The 22,019-nt window shown below is 32.0% G+C and overlaps 2 protein-coding genes across 3 annotated transcripts; one reads left to right on the top strand and one right to left on the bottom strand.

The window, feature by feature from the left end:
* Positions 1 to 4,852: 4,852 nt before the first annotated feature.
* LOC21404139 (RHOMBOID-like protein 1) lies at positions 4,853 to 8,036 on the bottom strand. The gene is made up of 6 exons (XM_010113153.2): positions 7,565 to 8,036; positions 6,702 to 6,865; positions 6,121 to 6,284; positions 5,782 to 6,041; positions 5,352 to 5,478; positions 4,853 to 5,189 (listed from the first exon to the last, which is right to left on the bottom strand). The coding sequence occupies exons 1-6, from the start codon at positions 7,897 to 7,899 to the stop codon at positions 5,067 to 5,069; spliced, it is 1,173 nt and encodes a 390-aa protein (XP_010111455.1). The 5' UTR covers positions 7,900 to 8,036; the 3' UTR covers positions 4,853 to 5,066.
* A 7,619-nt stretch (positions 8,037 to 15,655) lies between these two features.
* Positions 15,656 to 22,019, top strand: LOC21404138. Of its 2 annotated transcripts, XM_010113152.2 has the most exons (11): positions 15,656 to 15,728; positions 16,836 to 17,011; positions 17,256 to 17,437; positions 17,550 to 18,218; positions 18,318 to 18,386; positions 19,082 to 19,403; positions 19,504 to 19,703; positions 20,178 to 20,254; positions 20,845 to 20,946; positions 21,434 to 21,620; positions 21,714 to 22,019. In XM_010113152.2, the coding sequence occupies exons 2-11, from the start codon at positions 16,837 to 16,839 to the stop codon at positions 21,816 to 21,818; spliced, it is 2,088 nt and encodes a 695-aa protein (XP_010111454.1). In that variant the 5' UTR covers positions 15,656 to 15,728; position 16,836; the 3' UTR covers positions 21,819 to 22,019. The 2 variants fall into 2 exon arrangements, with proteins under 2 accessions (XP_010111454.1, XP_024031256.1); XM_024175488.1 differs by lacking the exon at positions 21,714 to 22,019 and having other exon boundaries at positions 20,845 to 20,944; positions 21,434 to 21,610.

Here is a 22,019-nt window from a genome sequence, read left to right as displayed (position 1 = left end):
AAGATTTATACCATAATTTGAATTATTATTCATAGTTTGCTACAGTATTTTTTCTCACAAAAAATACACATAAATTAAAAATAATTATAATATCATGATTCTAATCTATGAACCAAACGTCTTCTAAAATCTTTTAGATTACGATTTATGAGAGAGAGAGAGAGTTTTCTTGGTGGGTGGATTATTTTTCACAATCCAAATCATAATTTAAATTCGTTGGAGAAAATAATATCACATAAAAGTTATTGAATTTACGAGAATGCCTTAGTAAAAAGAGTTTAAAGGCTCGTTTAGTTCACTGATTCGAGTTTTTAATTTGAGTTAAAATGTGACTTTATGTGAGAATTTTTTATTATAATAAAAAAAATTAAATGTAACTATTTTTGAAAATTTATTAGTATAATAAAATTTAAATACTAAACTCGAATCGATAAAACAAGAAACTAAGTTGGAAAAAAAGAAATTAGTTTTTTTGTTAATCTTACATGTGCTACTAAGTATGGCGAAGATTGCTCCGATATTTCTAAAATTTCTCCTGAAATTTTCATAAATAAAAAATCCTAAAATAATTTTAGGTGTAAAAGAATTTTTTTGATATTTACTGAAAGTTATCAAAAAATTTTAGAGAAATTATTTTATACCTAAAAGATATTTTGGGATGTTAAAAATTCTGAAATTTTAGTGGTAATTTCAAAAATATCGAAGATATTTCATAATTTTCAATAAAATTACGGTAAATATTGAAATATATCAGTAAAAATAAAACATTTTAGAGGTCCTAGCGTATTGTATTTGTACAAATTTATTTATTTATTTATCTTTTTTATGTTTATCATATTATAAGATATCTAAAACAAATATTAAGTGTCAAAACAAATGTTTCTAGTTTCCACAATATTTTTCAATATTTCCACCAATATTGATATTTTCATCTATACTACTAATTTAGGGTAATTCTCGACTTTTTTCCTAAATTTTTGAAACTTTCACTTTACCTCTTAAATTATGATTTTATCTCAATCATACGTCCTTTAGTAGAATTTTAGTTAAAAAACAATCGTAAAAAAGAGAGTTAAATGTGATTACATGATATTTTTCTATTTATTTTTAACTCAAATTCTAATATAAAAGTCACGTGATCACATTCTTTTTTTTATGTCTGTAAACATATTTTCTAACAGATAGGGTTAAATATGACTAACTTAAAAATTGAGAGGATAAAGTAAAGTTTTTAAAGTTTGAGGCATCACATTCTTTTTTTTATGTCTGTAAATAGAAATTCTAACAGATAGGGTTAAATATGACTAACTTAAAAATTGAGAGGATAAAGTAAAGTTTTTAAAGTTTGAGGCACAAAGTAGAAATGACACTCAAATTTAGTAAAGTTTTTAAAGTTTGAGGTACAAACTGAAAATGACACTCAAATTTAAGTACTGTGGATGAGACTAATCCTTTTTTATACCATACTAATTTTGAGGATGTGCTCCACACATGTTGTTGTGTGTGAGTCATTGAGTAGTCTATTCGAGAAAGTAATTTTGATTTTAAACACACAACAGTAGAAGAGATTAAAAAACAAGTAAATAGATGTATAATTTTAAACATGTATAATTTAAACAATTATATTTTAAAAAAATAGATGATATCAAAATGTGTGTTTCAGTCACAACGTATATTTCTATCGAATGTTAATATTTCATAAATAAAATCGAACATATTAAAAGAAATATTTTGATTTGGAATAGAAAATGAATTAGAGTGTACATAGAGAAATAAAAAGATGTTTAAATAATGGCATATTTGAGAATAATTATTTCAGTAATGGTTATTTTTTAAATATAAAATATATTTAAAAAACTAAATAAAAATAAAAAAACAAATTCCAGTGTACATATGAGAAGGAAATAAATGTTTGATTAAGGGTATGTTCGAAAAAAATTATTTCAATGGAGTCCCCCACGTGCGAGGAGGAAAGGCATTAGCCGATTACGGCTTTTATAATAAGTTGATATTTATAACGCACATTTTCAACTCACATGAATCTTATCTTTTTGAGTTAAAGTTAATATTGACTATAGGAAAAATCTAAACGTTTGGTTGATGGATTCAGAATCATTCTCAATTTACGTGTATTTTTTGTGAGAGAAAACACTATAGCGAGCCACAAATCATGATTTGAACCATGACACGAATCCTTGAACCAAACACATTTAAATCTCATTCACGTATTGAAAATTCTATTTTATTTTATTTTCTTCTTTTAAGTTCGACTGTTTTTATTTTAACCAAAATTAACGGTTAATCAAGAAAATATAAAATTAATCATAAATTTAAAATCTAAAAGATCAAAATACATTTTAGTATAAAAGATAAAACTTTTAAGATTGAAAAGTACATCTTACAAAGAACACAAAGAAGAGAGAGTAGCAATTGTTAGAAAAATAAAAATTCAGATAAAGGTTTATAGAGTGACTAGAGGTGGATAAATCTTGTAGAACGCAAGAAATAGCATTTGACATGAGCACCTTAGGTATTACGTTTTGGAATTTGGAGTATTAATACATGCATAACCGTAATAAATGTTATTAGTACTCAAAAATTGCACATCTATTGGTGTGGGTTAGTGATAAGGCCCGTCTTTAGTGCTTTTCAAAATTATTTTTCGGGAAATAGTAGAAAATATGTCAATATGAAAAGTTTAAGAAAGTATGTAGACCAATTTTTAGTTATAGAAATTAATAGGTCATAACTTGTCAAGTTATGGTTTATAACCAGATAAGTTATGGACAAACTTGTCAAGTTATGGTTCATAATCAGAAAAGTTATGGACAATTATGGACAATAACTTGTCAAGTTATGGTTCATAACCAGACAAATTATGGACGAAAATAGTAATTTTGCCTATTCATTAACTTATGTAAACTATTAGTCTATTAATTTTAATTCATCTCAAGTCTTGATCTATTTTTCTCTTTCTCCCTTAATTTTTTAAGCAAAGTTATCGGTCAGTTTCGATCACCGACCAACTATCAAATCACTAATGTGACATTTAATTCATAGATTTAAAACTATGGTTCATGATTTTAATTTTTAAAATTTAAATTTTTTGTGAAAGAAAAACATTGTAGCAGAACCAAAAATCATGATCCTAAACCATGCAAAATCCTTGAAACAAATGTCACTTAAAATGGTAATCGACCGACCAGTCATTTTTGACATGATGTTGGCTTTTCAATTTTTTCTCATGCATATCTCTACCTTTTTTTTAACCCTCTTCTCCCACTAACGAAACATTTTGTGGCGTGCCTTTTTTTGTTTTCATATCCTCCCTTTTTTCTTATTGAGAACTTTTTCAGTATGCCAACTAGAGCTGAAAATTCAGGCCACCTGACCCGGCCCGGCGGCCCGAAAGGGTAGTTAGGGCAGGCCCGGTCCGTAGTTTTAATCGGCCCGGCCCTAAATAACTTTATATAGGCCCAGCCCGGCCCTAAGGCCCGACGGGCCTAGGGCCGAGCCGGGCTATCATGGGCCGGGCCAGCCCGAATCGGCTTGGCCCAGCCCGAGCATGATTTATAAAAATTTAAAAAAAGATAACAAAATTTATAATAAATAGTTAATATTGTAAAATTTTAATGGAATAAGACTTTATTTATGTAATTATAACTGCCTCATTAAAAATCTTACCAAAAAAAACCATTGGGATAAAACCTTGGTAAGAAAAAAAGGATGCAGTATTATTTTCACAGTTACAATTTATATATACTTAAGAAACAAAAATATCTAACTGCCTGCTACATTACTCCCGGCATCAGAAGCGTTATCGTCAATGTATAAGTTTTAAAATTAATCCATTAAATCTCTGTCTTTAGCTGTGTGTTGCATTCGCAAAGAAGCCTTTTCCTAATCTTTTAGACATATTAGCACCTCAACCATTTCTGGAGTCAACGAAGTCCTTCTTTCTTCAATTATCCTCTTAGCTGTGCTAAAGGCAGATTCTGAAGACACCGTTAATACTGGAATAGTCAAGATATCACGTGCTAATATTAAAAGTACTGAAAATCTTACACCTTGTAGCCTCCACCATGCCAAAATTTAGAAATTGTCATCATTATCAACACCTCTGCTTCAGTTCAAACTCACTACCGTGAGGCAGTGAGTCAGCCCAACGGTAATATTACTGTTTGGGCCAAAAACAAGTAACAAAGAAAAAAAAAATAGCAGAGGGCTGCCCTCTGCTTCAGAGTTCAGACTCACTGCCGTGAGGCAGTGAGTCAACCCAATGGTAATATTACCGATGGGCCAAAAACAAGTAACCAAGAAAAAAAAAATTTAGACCTTTGGGCCATTTCTGGCCGGGCTCTCCAGGCCAGGCTCGGGCTGCCTACAGGCCTAGAATTACAGCCCAGCCCAGCCCTACACTAGGGCCGGGCCGGGCTCGGGCTTGTACGGATTTGGGCCGGGCCGGTCCCCGAGCCCACAATAACGAGCTTCGGGCCAGTCCCCGGGCCTACAATAACGGGCTTTGGGCCGGCCTGTCTAGCCCGGCCCAAATTTTCAACACTATTGCCAACTTAATAGTAGATCAAGTTTTCTGTTCGTAGAGCTGTATAAAATCACGTAGAAATTAAAAAATATACAGATTCAACGGTTAAAAAAACCTGACTTACCAGTACACTACCAGATAATCCCCTTTTTCTATTTACCTCTTTTGATCCTTCATTTTTATTTCTTCTCACTTTTTTATTCTTTTTCTTTTGTATCCCCTAATATTATAAAGACAATTATTAACAGGGATTAAATATAAATTATGCTATTTAGGAAAAACATATATAAATTATTCACAGGGTTTAAATATAAATAATGCTATTTAGCAAAAACAAATATATATAAATAATACTCTCCGTAAATGAATGATACAAGAATACAACAAAAAAAAAAAAAAAAAAAAACGAGGGAATAAACATACCTTATAAAGACAACATACACCAGCATGCCACACAAAAGCAATATACACTATAGATTATTCAGCTCTATCCAATGTCCATAATTCATTCATATTGCATAAATCAACTGCAAAGCTGTGTGCATAACCCCTGGATCCTAGAACTGCTTGGGTTTGACACTGTGTATGTGCTGGTTTTGTTGTTGCTTGAACATGTCAAGTTAAGCTGGTCACCGATCTGGTTCGACTGCGCCACCGATGTGTTAACAAAGCAATCAGGTTGGTGCAATTATCACAAGTTGGTGTGTAAATATTATTTTGAAAATAGCATGCTCCATTAAGGGGAAAAAAACAAAAAAAAAAGCTCGAGTTTTTCAGCGGAGTATAAAGCAATAGTCAGTTTACTAACCCAGCAGTAAGCAGGCTCAGTCTTGCAGCTCCATTTTGAAGTGGGGACACAAGACAAATAGTGACACCAAGAACAATGATCATTAGCGTCGATTCCCCGGAGTAGCATGACCAACCAGACGGTTAACCTGTCAAAGTTGGAGGAAAAAAAAAATCACAATTGAAAAATGTGGAGAGGAAAATAATCCAAGAGGATATCATCAGCAAAAACAGTTTTTTGTCAACTTTTACATGATGTTTTTGGTGCCACCACATTAAGCCATCTAATTTCCGAAAATATCCAAGTTCTAGGGAATTGAAGTTAGAAATGAGTTGTTTCTCTCCAAAACAGAATTTTCGAAACACTTCAAGCTCACCCATTTATTTCAAAGACCAATCTAGTAATAGAAAAAGAGCATCTTTAAAATGAAGACGCAGAGTTAGAGGCTTACCCAACAATTAAAAGAATGAGAGAAACAACCCATAGTATATACTGGTATGTCTTGAATTTGGATTTGACCGTAGCTGAATTATATGCCGGAGATGCATATTTTTGGCTAACCCATCCAAACTGGGGGCGTATCAGAAACACAAACCCAAGAAGGAAGCCCGTCAAAAATCCGCCAATATGAGCGAAGTTGTCCACATGTGGGAGAATACCTACTCCCAAGTTGATAGCTATGATGACCACAAGGGTGAAAAGTGCTGCGAACTGAAATATATGTAGATGTTATGTCCATGAGTGTCAACTATAAGAAATAAACAATATGATTGAAATCAACTCAACGCACCTTACTATCGTAGATTGTCCAATTGGTGATGAGTTCAGAAAGCATTCCTCCGAGTAACCCAAAAAGTGCACCGGAAGCACCAACGGATATATTCGACTGCAGGAAAAGTGCAGATAACAGACTCCCTCCAAATCCAGAGATAACATAAAGCAATCCAATCCGGACTGGAAGCAGAACCACATGAAAGATTTTCCAGTATTTAGAGTAAAAAATTTATAAAACTGTAAAGAATAACACAAGTTTTTACAACACAAAACTAGCTTTAAAAAAAATCACTGAACACTACTAAGACCCATTTAAACGCATATACGAAACTAGTTTAGTTAACTGCAACACTCCATCAACCATATGCCAAACCTATTTTTGATGATAGGATTAACAAACAATATAGCATAATCAGAATCAAACCAGTAGTTTTGACTAACAAGAAACATTTCAACCAAAAAAAAAAAAAAGAAGTCACTAAAAAATACCGAGTTACAAACATCCAAGATTGCATTTTTCTGAGAATGACACTTCGTAACCTCCTTATCAAAATAAGCATAGGAATGTAGCTTAGGAATTAACTTCTATACACATACCAAATCCAAATTCTTGCTCAAGCCGAATTCCGATAACCAAAAGGCTCAACATATTAGCCAAAATATGGAAAACACCTCCATGTAACCAATTGCAAGATAAGAGGCGCCATCCCTGGTGATCATTCACCACTTTACTTACATCAAGAGCCCCCATCTTCTGTAACCTAATCAATCATAATAATAAAAAAAATATAAATAACTAACAATAAAACAAAGATATATCCAAACATGCATTACCAGTAGTGATCATAAGAACTAATTTTTTTTAATTAATTCATATTAACATAATAGGATAAAGAAACTCTGACAGGTTGAGAAACTATTTAGCATTTTTCAAGCAACTAAACATAATATAAGGGATAGAAATTACTAAAAGGAACTTGGAATTCCTAAATATTCAACTCACCCCATTTTAAAAAAAAAAAAAAAAAAAAAAAAAAAAAAAAGTGGTAAAAATTTCTTGTACGAACGGCTGCTATAAAAACACAACCATATAAAGAAACAGAAAATTACATAGAAATGACTCAAAACGATCCAAAATTACAGATACACAGATTTCTTCAACATTTAACAAGAAACATAAAGTCAAAACTAGCAAAAAAATAAAATAAAAAATAATCCTATACACTTTTAACACAACAACAATCAAAAGAAATATAAAACTACAGAAATGCTAAAAAAAACACAAATTACCCAGAAAATTACTAAAAATTACAGGCAGATGGATTACTTCAACATTTGTTAAGATACATAAAGTCAAAAATAGAAAAAAGCTACTTACATTTTAACATAAAAACCATAAAAAGAAACATAAATTTCTCAAAAAAGAAAAAATAGAGAGAGAGAGAGAAAGAGAGACTCACGAAGTGGAAGAGGGACCAAGAAGAGGGTTCTCTTTAAAAGGCTGAAAAGAGAACCTTCCCAAGAACTTGGCGATGCAAGAATCGGAATTCTCAGGACAATTATTAACGTACATGGTGATAACGAACAGAATGGTATTAGCAACGACGAATACAGGGATCAACCAAGGAACCCATTTCTTGAAATGCTTCACTTCTCGTAAAACGACAGGATTCGGAGCCGCAGACGACGGCTGTTGAGGTGTCGTTGCGTCGATCTCCACCGGATGTACGGCGTTGTAGCCTCGCCGGGAATTCACCCTGATCTGGATCTCCGACGAGGCCGGATTTCCCGCCATTGAAATCGATGAAGAAGAAATAATGAAGATGAAGATGGTCTGATTAGTTATTGATAATGTGAAGAAATAGAAGAGAGAGAGAGAGAGTAATGATTAGAGAGGAAAGAGAGAGTTGGTATTTACGTAGTCAAAGAAACAAGGCTATTTAGTCAACGTTTTTCGCTTCCCCCTTTTTTTTTTTTTTTTTTTTTGCTCTTTTGTCGCCGACTGATTATTTATTTCTTTTCTTTTAAGGCACTGTTTGATTTTTTTGGCTATCGCAAATTGCGGGCAATTTCTTCTACTTTAGAGTTTAGTAATTACTTTATGCTTTTCCCTTTAACAATTCTCTCTCTCTCAAGGTTTTTAAGAATATTGTTCTTGATTTTTTTTTTTTAACGATTTGACAATGAGTGTCTTAACCCCATTCATTTCACTTATTCAAATTTAAAATTTAAATTTTATTACAATAAAAAACTTTAAAAATAATCACATTTAAATTTTTTATTACAGTAAAAAATTATCACATAAAATTACATCTTAATCTAAATCAACGAACTAAATGGACCGTTAAGACTTAAGATTGTCTAACGATTCTACTCAAACATTAAAATTTGATATTAGAAATTGAATTGAAAATTATGTGGTATTTATATTTTCTTAAATTCGCGTTACAGTTTACAATAAGCATTTAAAATTTTAGAAACGCGGTTTGAATGTACTATTTGGACAAAAATTAAAAAACGAGCACTCTTATAAATGAAATTCGAGCATAAACTTTTGTAATATTCGTTCCATTTATTACCATTTCTTTGTTTTCTATATGTAGAGTTATTATAGGTTTGAATTAGGTTAAATAGTGAGATCTTTAATTGAAGTTTTAAATCCGAAAGCGTATTCGAATCAATTTAGGCCAAAAGAGTCTACAATTGAATATCATCCACACCAATTATTCTAACATTTAGTATAAAAGATTACGATTGAATTGTGCATTAAATTATTCCTAAAAAGAACCGTGCATTAAATTAGTAACCTTTTTTTGTCAATAGCCACCGTAAGACGCAAATGAAATTTTCGATTGGGACAAGTTTGAAAAAATTAAAAAAATCTCCTCTTTAAACCAAACTTTTATTTATCTAAAAAAAAAAATACAAATATCATATTATATATATATTTTGTAAATCTTTCCCTCATGTGACACATCATTGGTGAAATCAGGAAAAAAGAATATTTATATCCAAACAACCAGCGTCATTGCATTTTTTTTAATTACTAAAAAAACTAGCATCAATAATTTCCTAAGGTTAAATACAATTGTATCTCAATTATCAAATAAAAAGGCAAATGAATAAAAGTTCCCAAGTTTAGAACAAGGATATTGCAGTAATTCAATAATCTTAGCCTTCGTTCATTTTACCAATTTGAGTTTTCAATTCTAATTTTACTACAATTAAAAGCTCTCATAAAAAATTACATCTCACTTTTTCTGCTACAATAAAAAACTCTTACATAAAATCACATCTCAACTCAAATTAAAAACTCGAATCTGCGAGCTAAACGAGATCTTAGTGTCTAATTCACACAAAAATGCCAGTTCGCAAATATGTTATTCTATTTTTCAACTCAAGTGTTATTTAGTCAATAGAACAATAAAGATTAAAGACCCATCCGAGTTAACACCTAATAGTTGTCACATTTCAGGGTAAATTGATACTTAATGCCTCAATTCCGATCAAGATTGTTACTTAAAGAGGGACTTTAAAAAAAAATAAAAAAAATCAAATAATACAGTGTTAAACTGTATTCTTCATAAACAAAGAGTTATTTATTAAAAAAATTCAAAGTCGAATATTTATTTTTCAAAATATAGTACTACTTGATTATGCAGTTGGTTCAAACAAGGTTTAACTTTTTTAACATTATGATCATTTTATCAATAACATTAATTTTGACTATTTTTTTTACTTCTACGTCAATAATTCTACAGGCACAAGTTGAAGTAAAAATATAACAATAATTTGAACATGCATTTTTTTTTTTTAATGAATTTGAACATGCAATTGGTCCAAACAATATCAATACTTTCAAGATAATTAGTGATGTGCCCGCGCGTTGCAGCAGGTGATAATTTTACATTATATGAAGTTGTTGCAAAAATGATGGAAATTAAAGATGAGCTATCGTAGGTAAAATGAGTCTGTATGAACAATAAATTCCAGTTCTTCTTAAGTACATTTATAGCAGTAATAACATTTCTTAACACTGAAATACAATTTTTGTCAAAGTTTCAGACCAGCAATATTTTATTAATAGGGTAAAAAAATCGAATGTAAGCAATAGTAATAAAGTATAAATAGTAGATTTTTGCAGTTAGCATAGGTAATCAATAGATGAAATGTAAATAAGAGGGAATTAAAAATTGTGGACAAAAATACTGATAATACCTCAAACGCTATAGCCCTTGTGTTAGGTAGCAAATATGAGGCGGTGAAAAGTCAATACCAGTTAGTCACACAGGGATAAGAGAAAGCAACAAGAAATTGTAGAAAATCTGGACAAATAAACAGGAATGAATAAGTAAATGAGTAAATAAATAAATAAAGAAAAAACAAAACCAGCTTAAAAAGTTGATGAAGATAGGTATAATACAATTTTTATATAACAAAATGAAAGAAATATATTAACAAAGAACAAATAGAAGAATAAAAGGATGGATAATGTCGTAGAGTGATTTAAATAAAACACCAACATATGTTTTTTTTGCATGTTAGGAATTTTTTTCTATGGAATTGTAACAATAGAATGCTTTTTTTTTTTTTTTGTATGAAGCAGTAACAATAAAATTGGAAAATGAAGCTTCAATGGTAGAAAAAGGAAAGTAATAGAAATAAAGGCAGTTACTTAATGAAACAACAAAAGCAAAGAAGGCAAAAGGCATACAATAAGTAAGAACAATAAAGAAGAAATTATCAAAATATTTGAGTTAAGGACAATGGATAAAAGCATATTCCAAAGAAGGCAAGGAAACTTGTTATAATGTATAGATGAGCTTTATGAAACTGAATATGTGAAAATCAATTATAGTCATCACCAAACCTAACATATGTTAACTAAAGATAGATATGCATATATATATTGCTAAGAAGAACAAAAGAAGGAAAAAAAGGAAGTGAATATGTGAACATTATGTATAAGGCAAATAGAAAAGAAAATAAAAGCAAATAATCAAACATAAACAGCAAACATCAATACCACCCCAGCAGAGTCATAGATACAATGTCAATATATAAAATTTAAAAGTCATGGGTGGAGATTGATAATAGTAGGCGGAACCCTCAGATTTTGGCTAAAGTTGTGGATATGAACGGGTCGAATAAAGCTATATATAGAATAAAGGTAATACATCTATAAAGGCTTCATTTAAAAAAAAAAAAAAAGGGAAAAAAAGAAAAGCTATATGCCAAAGAGGGATGAAGGATGACCTTTTTTTTTTTGTATGAATGAGTAACAATAAAATTGGAAAATGAAGCTTCAGCAGTAGAAAAAGGAAACTAATAGAAGTAAAGACAGTTATTTAATGAAGTAACAAAAACGTAAAACGCAAAAAAAAAACATAGAATAACTAAGAACAACAAAGAAGAAATTATCAAAATATTTGAGCTAAGAAGAATGGATAAAAGCATATTCCAAAGAAGGCAAGGGAACTTGTAACAATGTATAGATAAATATTATGAAACTGAATATGTCAAATCAATTATAGTCATCATTGCTACATAAAGGAAGTTACCAAAACTAACAAATGTTAAGTAAACACATATACGTATATATATATATATATATATTGCTAAGAAGAAGGAAAGAAGAAAAAGAAGGAAGTGAATATATGAACGTCTTGTATAAGGCAAATAGGGGAAAAAATGGAAGCAAATAATGAAAGATGAACAGCAAACATCAATACAACTTCAGCAAAGTCATAAATACAATATCAATATAAAAAATTTAAAAGTTATGGACAGCGGTTGATAATAGTAGGTGAAAGCTCAGATTTTGGGTAAAGTGGCACATATGAGCGGGCCAAATATCAACAATAGTCTTCGGTGAAGGAATAACATAATGAATCAAGAAATAGTAAAAATCTTGTGAAATAGAAATAAATAAATAAGTGACTAAATAAAGTAGCCGGGCAGTGGAAAGAAAAAAAAAAGGGACTGAAAAATCAATAAATATAAATATGATAGTATCTTTATGTTGGAATGGTGGCTCAGGTATTTAATCTTTTCAGCAATGTGCGATAAATACATTGTGGCTGCCTACTAAGGGCAACTTCACAAAAGGATGACATATTGTATCTATCACACAAATTATAATTTGCATGTGACACAAAATAGATAACTCGAGTAAGATGTAAAGTTGTTCAAAGACTACCAGGTGAATTAAATATAGAGCCAAAAAAAGGAGAAAACAACATAAGAGGCACAGTGTAACATAGATTATATGATGAAATAAAATAGGAAAAGTAGAGAAAAGAGAGATAGTAAACAATAGGAAATAGAGGAACAAAAAGGTGATGAATAGAATAAGTAGAAGAGAATGAAATAATAAGGTCTGTCTTTTGGTTTTTTTTCCTGCAGGGAATTTTGTGTATGTGAAATGATAGGAATGGAATAAGGAAGCCGAAGGTGAGTAACAGAAAAAGAAAGCTATTGCATGTACAAAGAGGTCCTGAATGAAACAGTAAATAGCAAAAAGGATTGGACAATTTGAATATTTTTTTTTCCCAATGGTAACAGCAAAATGGAAAAGTCAAGGCTCAGCAGTGGAAAAACAGAGGCAGTACATGTATAAACAGTTTTTGAATAAAACAGTAAATACCAAAAGGGCAAAAGGCGCAGAATAAGTTTTTCCCCTTAAAAAAAGGACGAAAAATCTAGAAAGCTTTGCAGAAAACAATAAAGAAAAGCTGACTCTAAGTGAGAAATAGATATTCACAACAATTTTTGAACAAATTACATAGAACTCAACATACAAACATTAATTAAATAAAGACGAAGATAAGTTTTTTTAAAATAAAAACATGGAACCATCTGCATAGAAGTTTCTCTCTGAAGAAAAGAATCAATCGAGGGGATAAATAAAGCAGCATATAAAAAACTTTCAAAAATTGTACCAATCAGCCACTCCAAAATTATAACACATTTCTATAAATATTGAAAAATTTAACAGACCAGCGACAAAAGGAAGTAAGTACCAAAACCAGCAGGAAAAGCAATAAAATCAGGAAGAAAGGAAAAGAGCATAGAAAATGCAGTCCTCCAAAAGCACAGGAAAACTGAAACTTGAAGCTAAAATCAATAGTTAAACGAACATAAAGGCAAACCAGGAAAATGGAAGAAGCCTCCACCAAAATGTAGATGAAGCGAAAAAACCTGCACCAAAACACAAATATATGAGGACAGCGGGAACCAAAATCAAAGGACGAAAAGAAACCAAAAGCACAAATAAAAACAGGCAAAGAAGGCAGAAGAAAAAAAAACAAAAAAAAATCCAAAAAAAAAAACAATGCAAACCCAGACAAATAAGATAGGAAAATGCAAACCCAGATGAATAAGACAAGAAAATGCAAAAAAAACCTGCACCAAAACCCAAATGAATCAGGACAGCGTCCGCCAAAATCACAGGAAGAAAACAAACCAAAACCACAAATAAAAACCACCAAAGAAGGCAGAACAAAAAAAGGAGAAAATTATCCAAAATGGCATGCATTAAAGGAGAAATGCACAGCGTCCAACCAAAATGAGCGAGAAGAGCATCCGGAATGAAGAAAATAAGAAATAAAAACAAAAAAAACAAAAGACCCTACAGCTCTATCTATAGAGAAATCACCGAAGGAAATGGAGAAATCGAGCAAAAAAGAGGGAGAATAAGCAAACCCAAAAACCAAAAGAGCCAACGCCTCCATTTACAAACAAATCGCCAAAGAAATCAAACCGAAAATGAGAAGATGAAAGAGGCAAGAAAGGAACCATCGAAAAAAAAAACAACAGACCCTAGAGCTCTATTTACAGAGAAATCATATGGAGAAATCGAACAAAAAAGAGGGACAATGAGGAAACTCAAAAAACAGAAAAGGCTAGGGCTCCATTTACGGAGAAATGAGCAAAAATATGAAACGGAAAATGAAAAAATAAAGGAGACAAGGAAAGAAGCACCGAGAATGGCCCCAAATCGAAAATGAAAAAATAAAGGAGGCAAGGCAGGAACCACCCAGAACACCCCCATCCAATGTAGCATCAAATGACGAAAATGCCCCCACCTAGAATGAGGAGAAGGGAAGAAAGGAAAAGGGTATTCTGGAGAGATAAATTTCACTGTACAATGTATAATGAAATATTAGGAGGAATTATTCTGAGTTTTATTACAATAAAAAATTATCATAAATAGTCACATTTAATTTTTTTATTATAATAAAAAATTTTCACATAAAATTATATCTCAATTATAATTAAAAATTTAAATCAATAAACTAAACGGACTCTTAATACACAAATATATCACGTCATATTATTTATATGGTACACATATTCAATAAAATTGTGCAATTTAAATATTTTGTTTTTAACTTTTCACTTTCAAGATTGTACTATTTTATGTCCCAAAAATTAATTTCAAAGTACTAAAAAAACTTTTTCTCAAAGATGAATATATTGTTTTAATATTATTAAAAACATATCATACATAAAATGTTTCATTATAATAAGAGATACTAAAATAATTTTTATCCTATTAAAAAATAAAAAAAGAGTTTTTATAAGACTGAGAAAATGAATACTAATAGTTCTTTACTTTTAAATTGTTAAATATATATAAAAAATTATATATTCTACATAATTTTTAATTAAATATAATTTTAAGGATCAAAAAGTGATATATCATAGGAAGGCAGAAGAAAGTCTCAGGAAAAAAAAAAAAAAAAAAAACTCACCGATATAAGAATGGGATTGACTATTTGAGGTATCAATTGTAGGATTTGTTGCTAAGATGCGGAGGGTGGTGCAGTGTTAAATGGTGTTTGTAAAGTTACTTTCACTTCGTTGATTTGAGTTTAGAATTTAAGTTTTTTTACAGTAAAAAACTCTCATAAATAATTACATCTAACTTTTTTATTACAGTAAAAAACTCTCATATAAAATCACATCTCAACTCGAATTCTAAACTCAAATCAGCGAAGTGAACGGGGCCTAAGAGAACGTTTGGTTTACATTGTGTTTAGTTGGTAGATTTATGTCATGATTTGAATTATAATTCGTAATTTATTATAGTATTTTTTTTTCATAAAAAATACACATAAATCAAAAATAATTGTGAATCATGATTCTAAATCTATGAACCAAACGTAAAATTCAGAACCATAATTTAAGGCTCCGTTCACTTCGTTAATTCGAGTTTAGAATTCAAGTTTTTTTACAGTAAAAAGCTCTCACAAATAATCACATCTAACTTTTTTGCTACAGTAAAAAGCTCTCACATAAAGTCACATTTAAACTCGAATTCTAAACTTGAATAAGCGAAGTGAACGGGCCTACGATCATTTTTAATGTACATATATTTTTTTGTGAGAAAATATATTATAATAAATCATAAATTATGATCCATATTATAACACAATGTTTGTTCCAAACGCACCCTAATAATAAACAAGTACGGCCTCGTCTCATTTCGCGCTTTTGCGTTCGTTTTTTCGGCAAACCCAAACCCAAAGGCAAACCAACAAGCCCTTTCTATTCGTTTTCCCTTCAAACTCTCTCTCTCTCTCTCTCTCTCTGTCTCTCTCTCCCGCTCCCATACCCACAGTACGTCTCTCTCTCCCTCCTCACTCTCTCACTGACTGCATCTCTCTCACATTAATCTTATGCAATGGCTTTCTAGGAATCGTATAATCATTTATTTTCACTGGTTCCGCTAATCTGGAAAATTGTTGCCTTTTCGGAAACCAACTTGCTGTTCGTTTATCTTCGTTGGTTAAATTAGGGTTTCGATTTATATTCTTTTTCAAAGTTTTCGATTTTCTTTTACACTTCAACTTAATCGCTTGCTTTTTTTTGTTTTTTTAATTTTTTTCCGATTCTTCTTTTTCAACTTTTATTTTGCACTGCAGTCATTTCTTTGTTTGATTCATGCCGTTGATTTTTCATTTTGATCGGAATTCATCACAATGCTTCTTGAATTTTCGTTTGCTAATGTCCTGTTGTTTTTCACTACGTTGTGTTTCAATGGCCATCATTTATTAATACGTTGTTGAATATGTTAGACAAATCTTGTGTCATCATAATGTTGTTTCTTCTTTCGTTTGAATAATTTTCTAAAGATCAAAATTAAAACTTTCACAAATTTCACGTCTGTGGATAGTTTCCGTTAACATTTAACTAATTACATTTTTGTTTATTAAGTTGTACTGTTCTTGATGAATGTGGTTGGCATGCCTAATTAGTGATAACATGTTTTACACTTTAGCTTAATGTGTTGGACTTGGCAAATTTGGCCCCAGATTAACTAACTGCTTTTGAATATGACACAGATAGTTTTGTTCTTTTATGAATATATATATATATATGTAAATATATATATATATATATTGTGCTCTCTTTTTTATTTTTTTGTTTTTTGTTTTTGTTTTGTTATGAAGCAAATTTGTCCTTAACCGGGTAATGTAGCGGTTTGCCATTAGGGGTTGAACGAAGAATGGATTGTAACTTCTCTTCTGAAATCTTTCTGAGATTTTTTTTTTTTTTTTGGAACCGAAGTATGCTATTTCTGTCATGTAAAACGGATAAGTGCAGAATCTAAGGGCAGTTATTCTATTATGTATTAGTTTTCTTGGTGATATTTTTCAAGTTATGCCACCAAAGTTTATTCGCAATTCGGGTTTATGATTTGTATTTTGTTGCTTTGGACCTTAGAATGGGCACTGGGAAGAAAATACAGACCTATATAGTCAATGGAAGCTCGCCTTCTGCGCCAAACATGGTTGTTGGCTCTTTACAGGCAAGAAATTTGAGGAAGAGTCAGCTTGGTGGTGTTATATTTGGTTGCAAGAATAGCACAATGAAGGAATGTCTATTTAAACAACTCTTGGGTGAGTGATCTAATTTTATATTTTGTGTACTCTATGTATTTTTCCTTATCTTTACGTAAAATTTTTGCTATTTTACCATGGATTCCCCTGCAGTATCGCCTGGAAATATTCTTGATATCAAATATCTATATATTTAAGTGCATTCTGTTAAGTATGTGCGCTGGGAGAATCGTTTATTTATCGTTTTCTTTGTTTTTTTTTTTCGCCTCAAGAACTCATGAGACATATTTGTTATACTTTTCAGGCTTACCAGCTCATCACTTTTCTTATGTAAAGAATATTGATCCCGGATTGCCACTTTTTCTGTTCAACTACAGTGATAGGAAACTTCATGGAATATTTGAGGCTGCTTGCCCTGGCCAAATGAATATTAACCCATATGGGTGGACCACTGATGGTTCAGATAGGACACTGTATCCAGCACAGGTACTAGATCAAATTTTCTCATATTGGTCTACTTGTCTGAGTTGCAATTATATTTGAGATACTTGCTCATGGACAACAGAAAATGTTAATGTTATTCTGTTTTCTCCTTAAGGTTCAAATTCGCATCCGACTACAGTGCCAACCACTTCTTGAAAGTCAGTTTAGACCAATAATTGCAGACAACTACTACAATGAGCATCATTTCTGGTTTGAGCTTGACCATGCTCAGACAAATAAGATGTTAAGTTTGCTGGCTTCTTTAGCAGTTGCTCCCGGTACATCTGCATTGCAGAATATGGCGAAATCAAGAACTATTTTCCGAGCTATTCCCTCACGTTACACTAGAGAGGTAAGTGAAGAGTTTTCAACACTTGCTTTAGAGGCAGAGCACTTAAGTCAATCAAGTCAGAAATCAGATTCTACGGATGTCGCCTCATCTTTAGATGGAGAAAACCAGTCATTGGAATCTCAATCTGATGTGAAAGAAGTTAAACAAGAGGAGAAAGATCTTATATACATGAAACTCAAAGCATTGGCTCTTAAAGATCATATTAGCAATGAACATAAGGCTGATGCAGAAGATACTGTTATATCAAACGGTATGCCGATCAGGGAAAACGATTGTCCAAAGGAACCCGTGATAGGTGTTGTAACAAATCCGTCTGTGATCAATGATATTTCCTTGAAGGAAAAAGGATATCAAGGAGAACTGTTGGGTGTAGAAGATAATTGTGAACAGACTCCTAGTGCATCATCTGAGTATCAGTCCCTTATAACTCGGGTAGATTTTTATCTCGATCTTTCACACTTCCCATATAGGCAGGCTCGTGTACATTTGGTTTTAGTACAAACATTCTCATATTCTCATGTATTTCTGCAGTTAATTCGAGAGGTGGAAGAGCTAAAGACTTTTAAAACAGAACATACTCGCCTTTTTGAACAGAAGCTGGTACGTGATGCAATTTCTTTATCCCTGATTTGTTCTTTCTGGTGATTGTTCTTTTCCTTATGTCTTTTTTCCCCTAAATAAATAAAATTGTTGCCTGCCTTAAGGTGTATTAAATCATCCATTGCCGATAATGACCGAATTTATTTTGATCAACATGCTGAAAAAAATCATTATTTTTTTTTAAGTACAAATAAAGCTAAAATCTATGCGATGATATCGAAAGCTGCTGCTTCAATTGAGTTCGTAAATTTTATTTTTTTATTTTTGGACCTTACTATCGGCATTTTCCTGGAGGGATGTGTATGTTCACATGTCTCTGCTAGATACATTCATTTTATTTGCTCTTTGTTGCTGATATTTCCTGTAGAATTGCTCTTGTTGTTAAACAAAATCCTCAATTTATAGTAATTGGGTTAAACAATTGGTCCTTCTAATGTCAAGATAATCATTCAATTTATATAAGTTACAACTAACCTATGGCTTATACTATATCTTCACTCTTGAAGAAAAAATATAAATTGTTCTTATTTTACTTTGCTAAGACCAAATTATAATTGCAGTTCCATGGTGCAGTTTTAAAATTTATAATTTTCCCTGCTCTATGAGACCATGCTACTGCAGAGCTATAACTGTTTTTAGCCTACGGTGCCTTAATTTCGTTCCCCTTAATAGATTTGGTTTACCTTACACTTCAGGGGAGAGCAGAAAGGGAAATTCAAGTGTTAAAGAGACGTCTCATGTTGGAATCTGAATCTAAGTCCTCCACCGTGCTTGGAGATGAGAAGGTTATTGAATCATTTGATGACTTGCTTTTGGACACCAAGGAATCCATTTTTCTATTGGGAGGATATGACAGTGAATTATGGTTGTCGGACTTGGACTCATTCTATCCTTCCCAGAATGTGTTGAAATCTCTTAGACCAATGAACTCTGTCCGTTCATATGCTTCAGTTGCGCAGTTAAATGGTGAAGTTTATGTCATGGGTGGTGGCAATGGTCAGGTTTGGTATGACACAGGTATATCTCCTTGTTATAACATTTTTCCTTCAAGAAAAATATATTAGCTTACTTTTTTTTCTTAATTATTTAATTATTAATTTATTTCTTTATGCTAAAGTTGAATCCTACAATCCGGCTAAAGACCAGTGGACTTTATGCCCTTCTTTGAGCCAAAAAAAGGGAAGCTTGGCCGGAGCTTGTGCCAACAATAGAATATTTGCAATGGGTGGTGGGAATGGTATTGAATGTTTTTCAAATGTTGAGATGCTTGATTTAGATGTTGGCCGATGGATCAATACACGGTCGATGCTGCAAAAGGTATGACATATACGTAACTTCTTTTTGTATTTGTGTTGCAAAACTTACAAGTTCTTTTTTAACTGTGACCATTTACTAGCATAATTCACATTAGAGAGTTACATGGATAGCCATATCTGCATGCGTCGAAGGACAGTGGAACCGCAAGACTATCAATATTTGGTACTAGGAGTTGAAGTAATGTGGCTTTCTGTTTTCTCTACCACAATGGTTGGTCCAAAATATTACGAGCAGGGTGGTGATATAATATCAAAATTGATGGAGTTCCGTCCTCTAATCCTAAAAATATCAACGGCATGTGGACTGTAGTTGGAAAGAGGAGGAAGTGAAAAATAAAATGTCTTTCGGGACAATCAAATATGTTATCATTTGTTTTATCTTGTTCTTGATCTGCATATTCCTTTCCTACTATTCATTTGGTTTATACAATTGGTTCAACACTTACCTCTGGTTTTATTGCTTTTATTATTCCAGAGATTTGCACTTGCTGCAGTAGAACTCAATGGTGTGATTTATGCTACTGGCGGATTTGATGGGAATGATTATTTGAAGTAAGATGTTGCATTTCATACAGAAACAAACGTGTTTAGTGTGTGTGGTTCAGCAATCCATATGAATGTGATGCAAATACAAAGTACTGTTACTGTAACTTTAGTGCTGTCTTTTTACATGAACATATAACATACACAAACACTCGACCTTGGCGTATAAACATGTACCCATGTTTGTTTGGAAAAGCAGGCTCACGATTGGTGTGCAATCTTGCATTCGATGCACAAAGCATTTTAGGCATCCATCATGTTTAAAGGAAATTTGGGGCCGTGTTATAATTTGTAGGACACTTCTTTCTATAGGCGATTTCACCTTGGAACTCTCTAGACACCTGTGTATGCGAATGTCCAACACTTGTTTTTGCACAAAATCTAGATGGAAAAATTGAATTAATTTCTAGATGGATATCTTTCCTAATAATGTATACATGTGTGAAAAAAAAAAAAAAATTGAACCAGAAAAGAAAAGATAATCTGCATTTTCTTTTCCCTCTCTTTCGATATAAACAAATGCTGCATCTAGAATATTGTGGATATTTTCTGTAACATTTCTGTACAAGTAGTTGAATGAGTATTTTATACTATTTCAGGTCTGCTGAAAGGTTTGACCCAAGAGAGCATTGCTGGACAAATATTTCTGCTATGAATACAAGGAGGGGTTGCCATTCATTGGTTGTTTTGAACGAAAAAGTGTGAGATCATGCTTCTCTTTGTTTCAATCAGCATTTTCAAGGTCTATTCATTACCTTATAACATTGGTGTAAGAGATTGTGCGGCAATTTATATCTGACATATCAATTTGTGTATAGCGCATCAACTTAATAACACTTACTTTTAGTTTTAACTTTCAATAAAAAGCTCTAAGGGAAACAATTTCAAAAGGTGGACATTTAACATGAAGCGATATTTACAAACAAGTATGTAGAGCCTCATTATGCTTCTACCAAGTGCCCAAATAACTTCCAAATATGAGTTTTTTTTTTTAGTTTCTTTCTTGTTATATCTTATAATGCAAGAATAAGTTTGAACAGATTTTGATTATGATTCATTTTGCTGTTTCTTGCTTTAAGACCGGTAATAAAAAGTATGTGGCTTCAGATACAAGTTTCCATTTCTCATGATTGAGTTTTGAGTTTTGTCTGATAGATGTATGGCTCTACGGACTTCCAACTTTTGCAGGTATGCTCTTGGCGGTTACGATGGAAATACAATGGTTACGAGTGTAGAAATTTTCGATCCACGAATTGGATCATGGATGCCTGGGGAATCTTTGAACTACTCTAGAGGGTATTCAGTTGCTGCTGTTGTCAATGACACTGTCTACGTGATTGGAGGAGTGAAAGATGGTTATAACATAGTTGACGTCGTAAGTAACGTATTGAACCTCTTTTCCTTTTATAGAGAAGCTGTATAATGTTATATTCAAAGAAGCAGGTTTTAATCTCCTGGAACGCGACAGGTTGAAAGCTACAAAGAAGGACAGGGTTGGCAAGAAACTGAGGGAAATGCGATTGGGAAAAGGTGTTTCCTTACGGCCATTGCTCTAACGCCACCTAGTGTTTGATACTGTTGTAAGTGTACAGAAGCAGTTAATATCTTGGTGGTCTATGGAAAAGAAACTTTTTGTCCCCGCCATTTTTATGGGGGGTAAAAATGAAAGAACAAAGAAATGTAAAGTAAAAGAATTATGTTTTTTGTTCCGCTATTGATCAGGAAACGCCATGGGGTGTCAAGGCCATAGTGGACATTGAATACAAATCGTCGG

This window comes from Morus notabilis, unplaced genomic scaffold (genome assembly GCF_000414095.1).
Source record: "Morus notabilis unplaced genomic scaffold, ASM41409v2 Scaffold256, whole genome shotgun sequence".
Lineage (NCBI taxonomy): Eukaryota > Viridiplantae > Streptophyta > Magnoliopsida > Rosales > Moraceae > Morus > Morus notabilis.
This window is presented reverse-complemented; position numbering and strand designations above follow the sequence as displayed.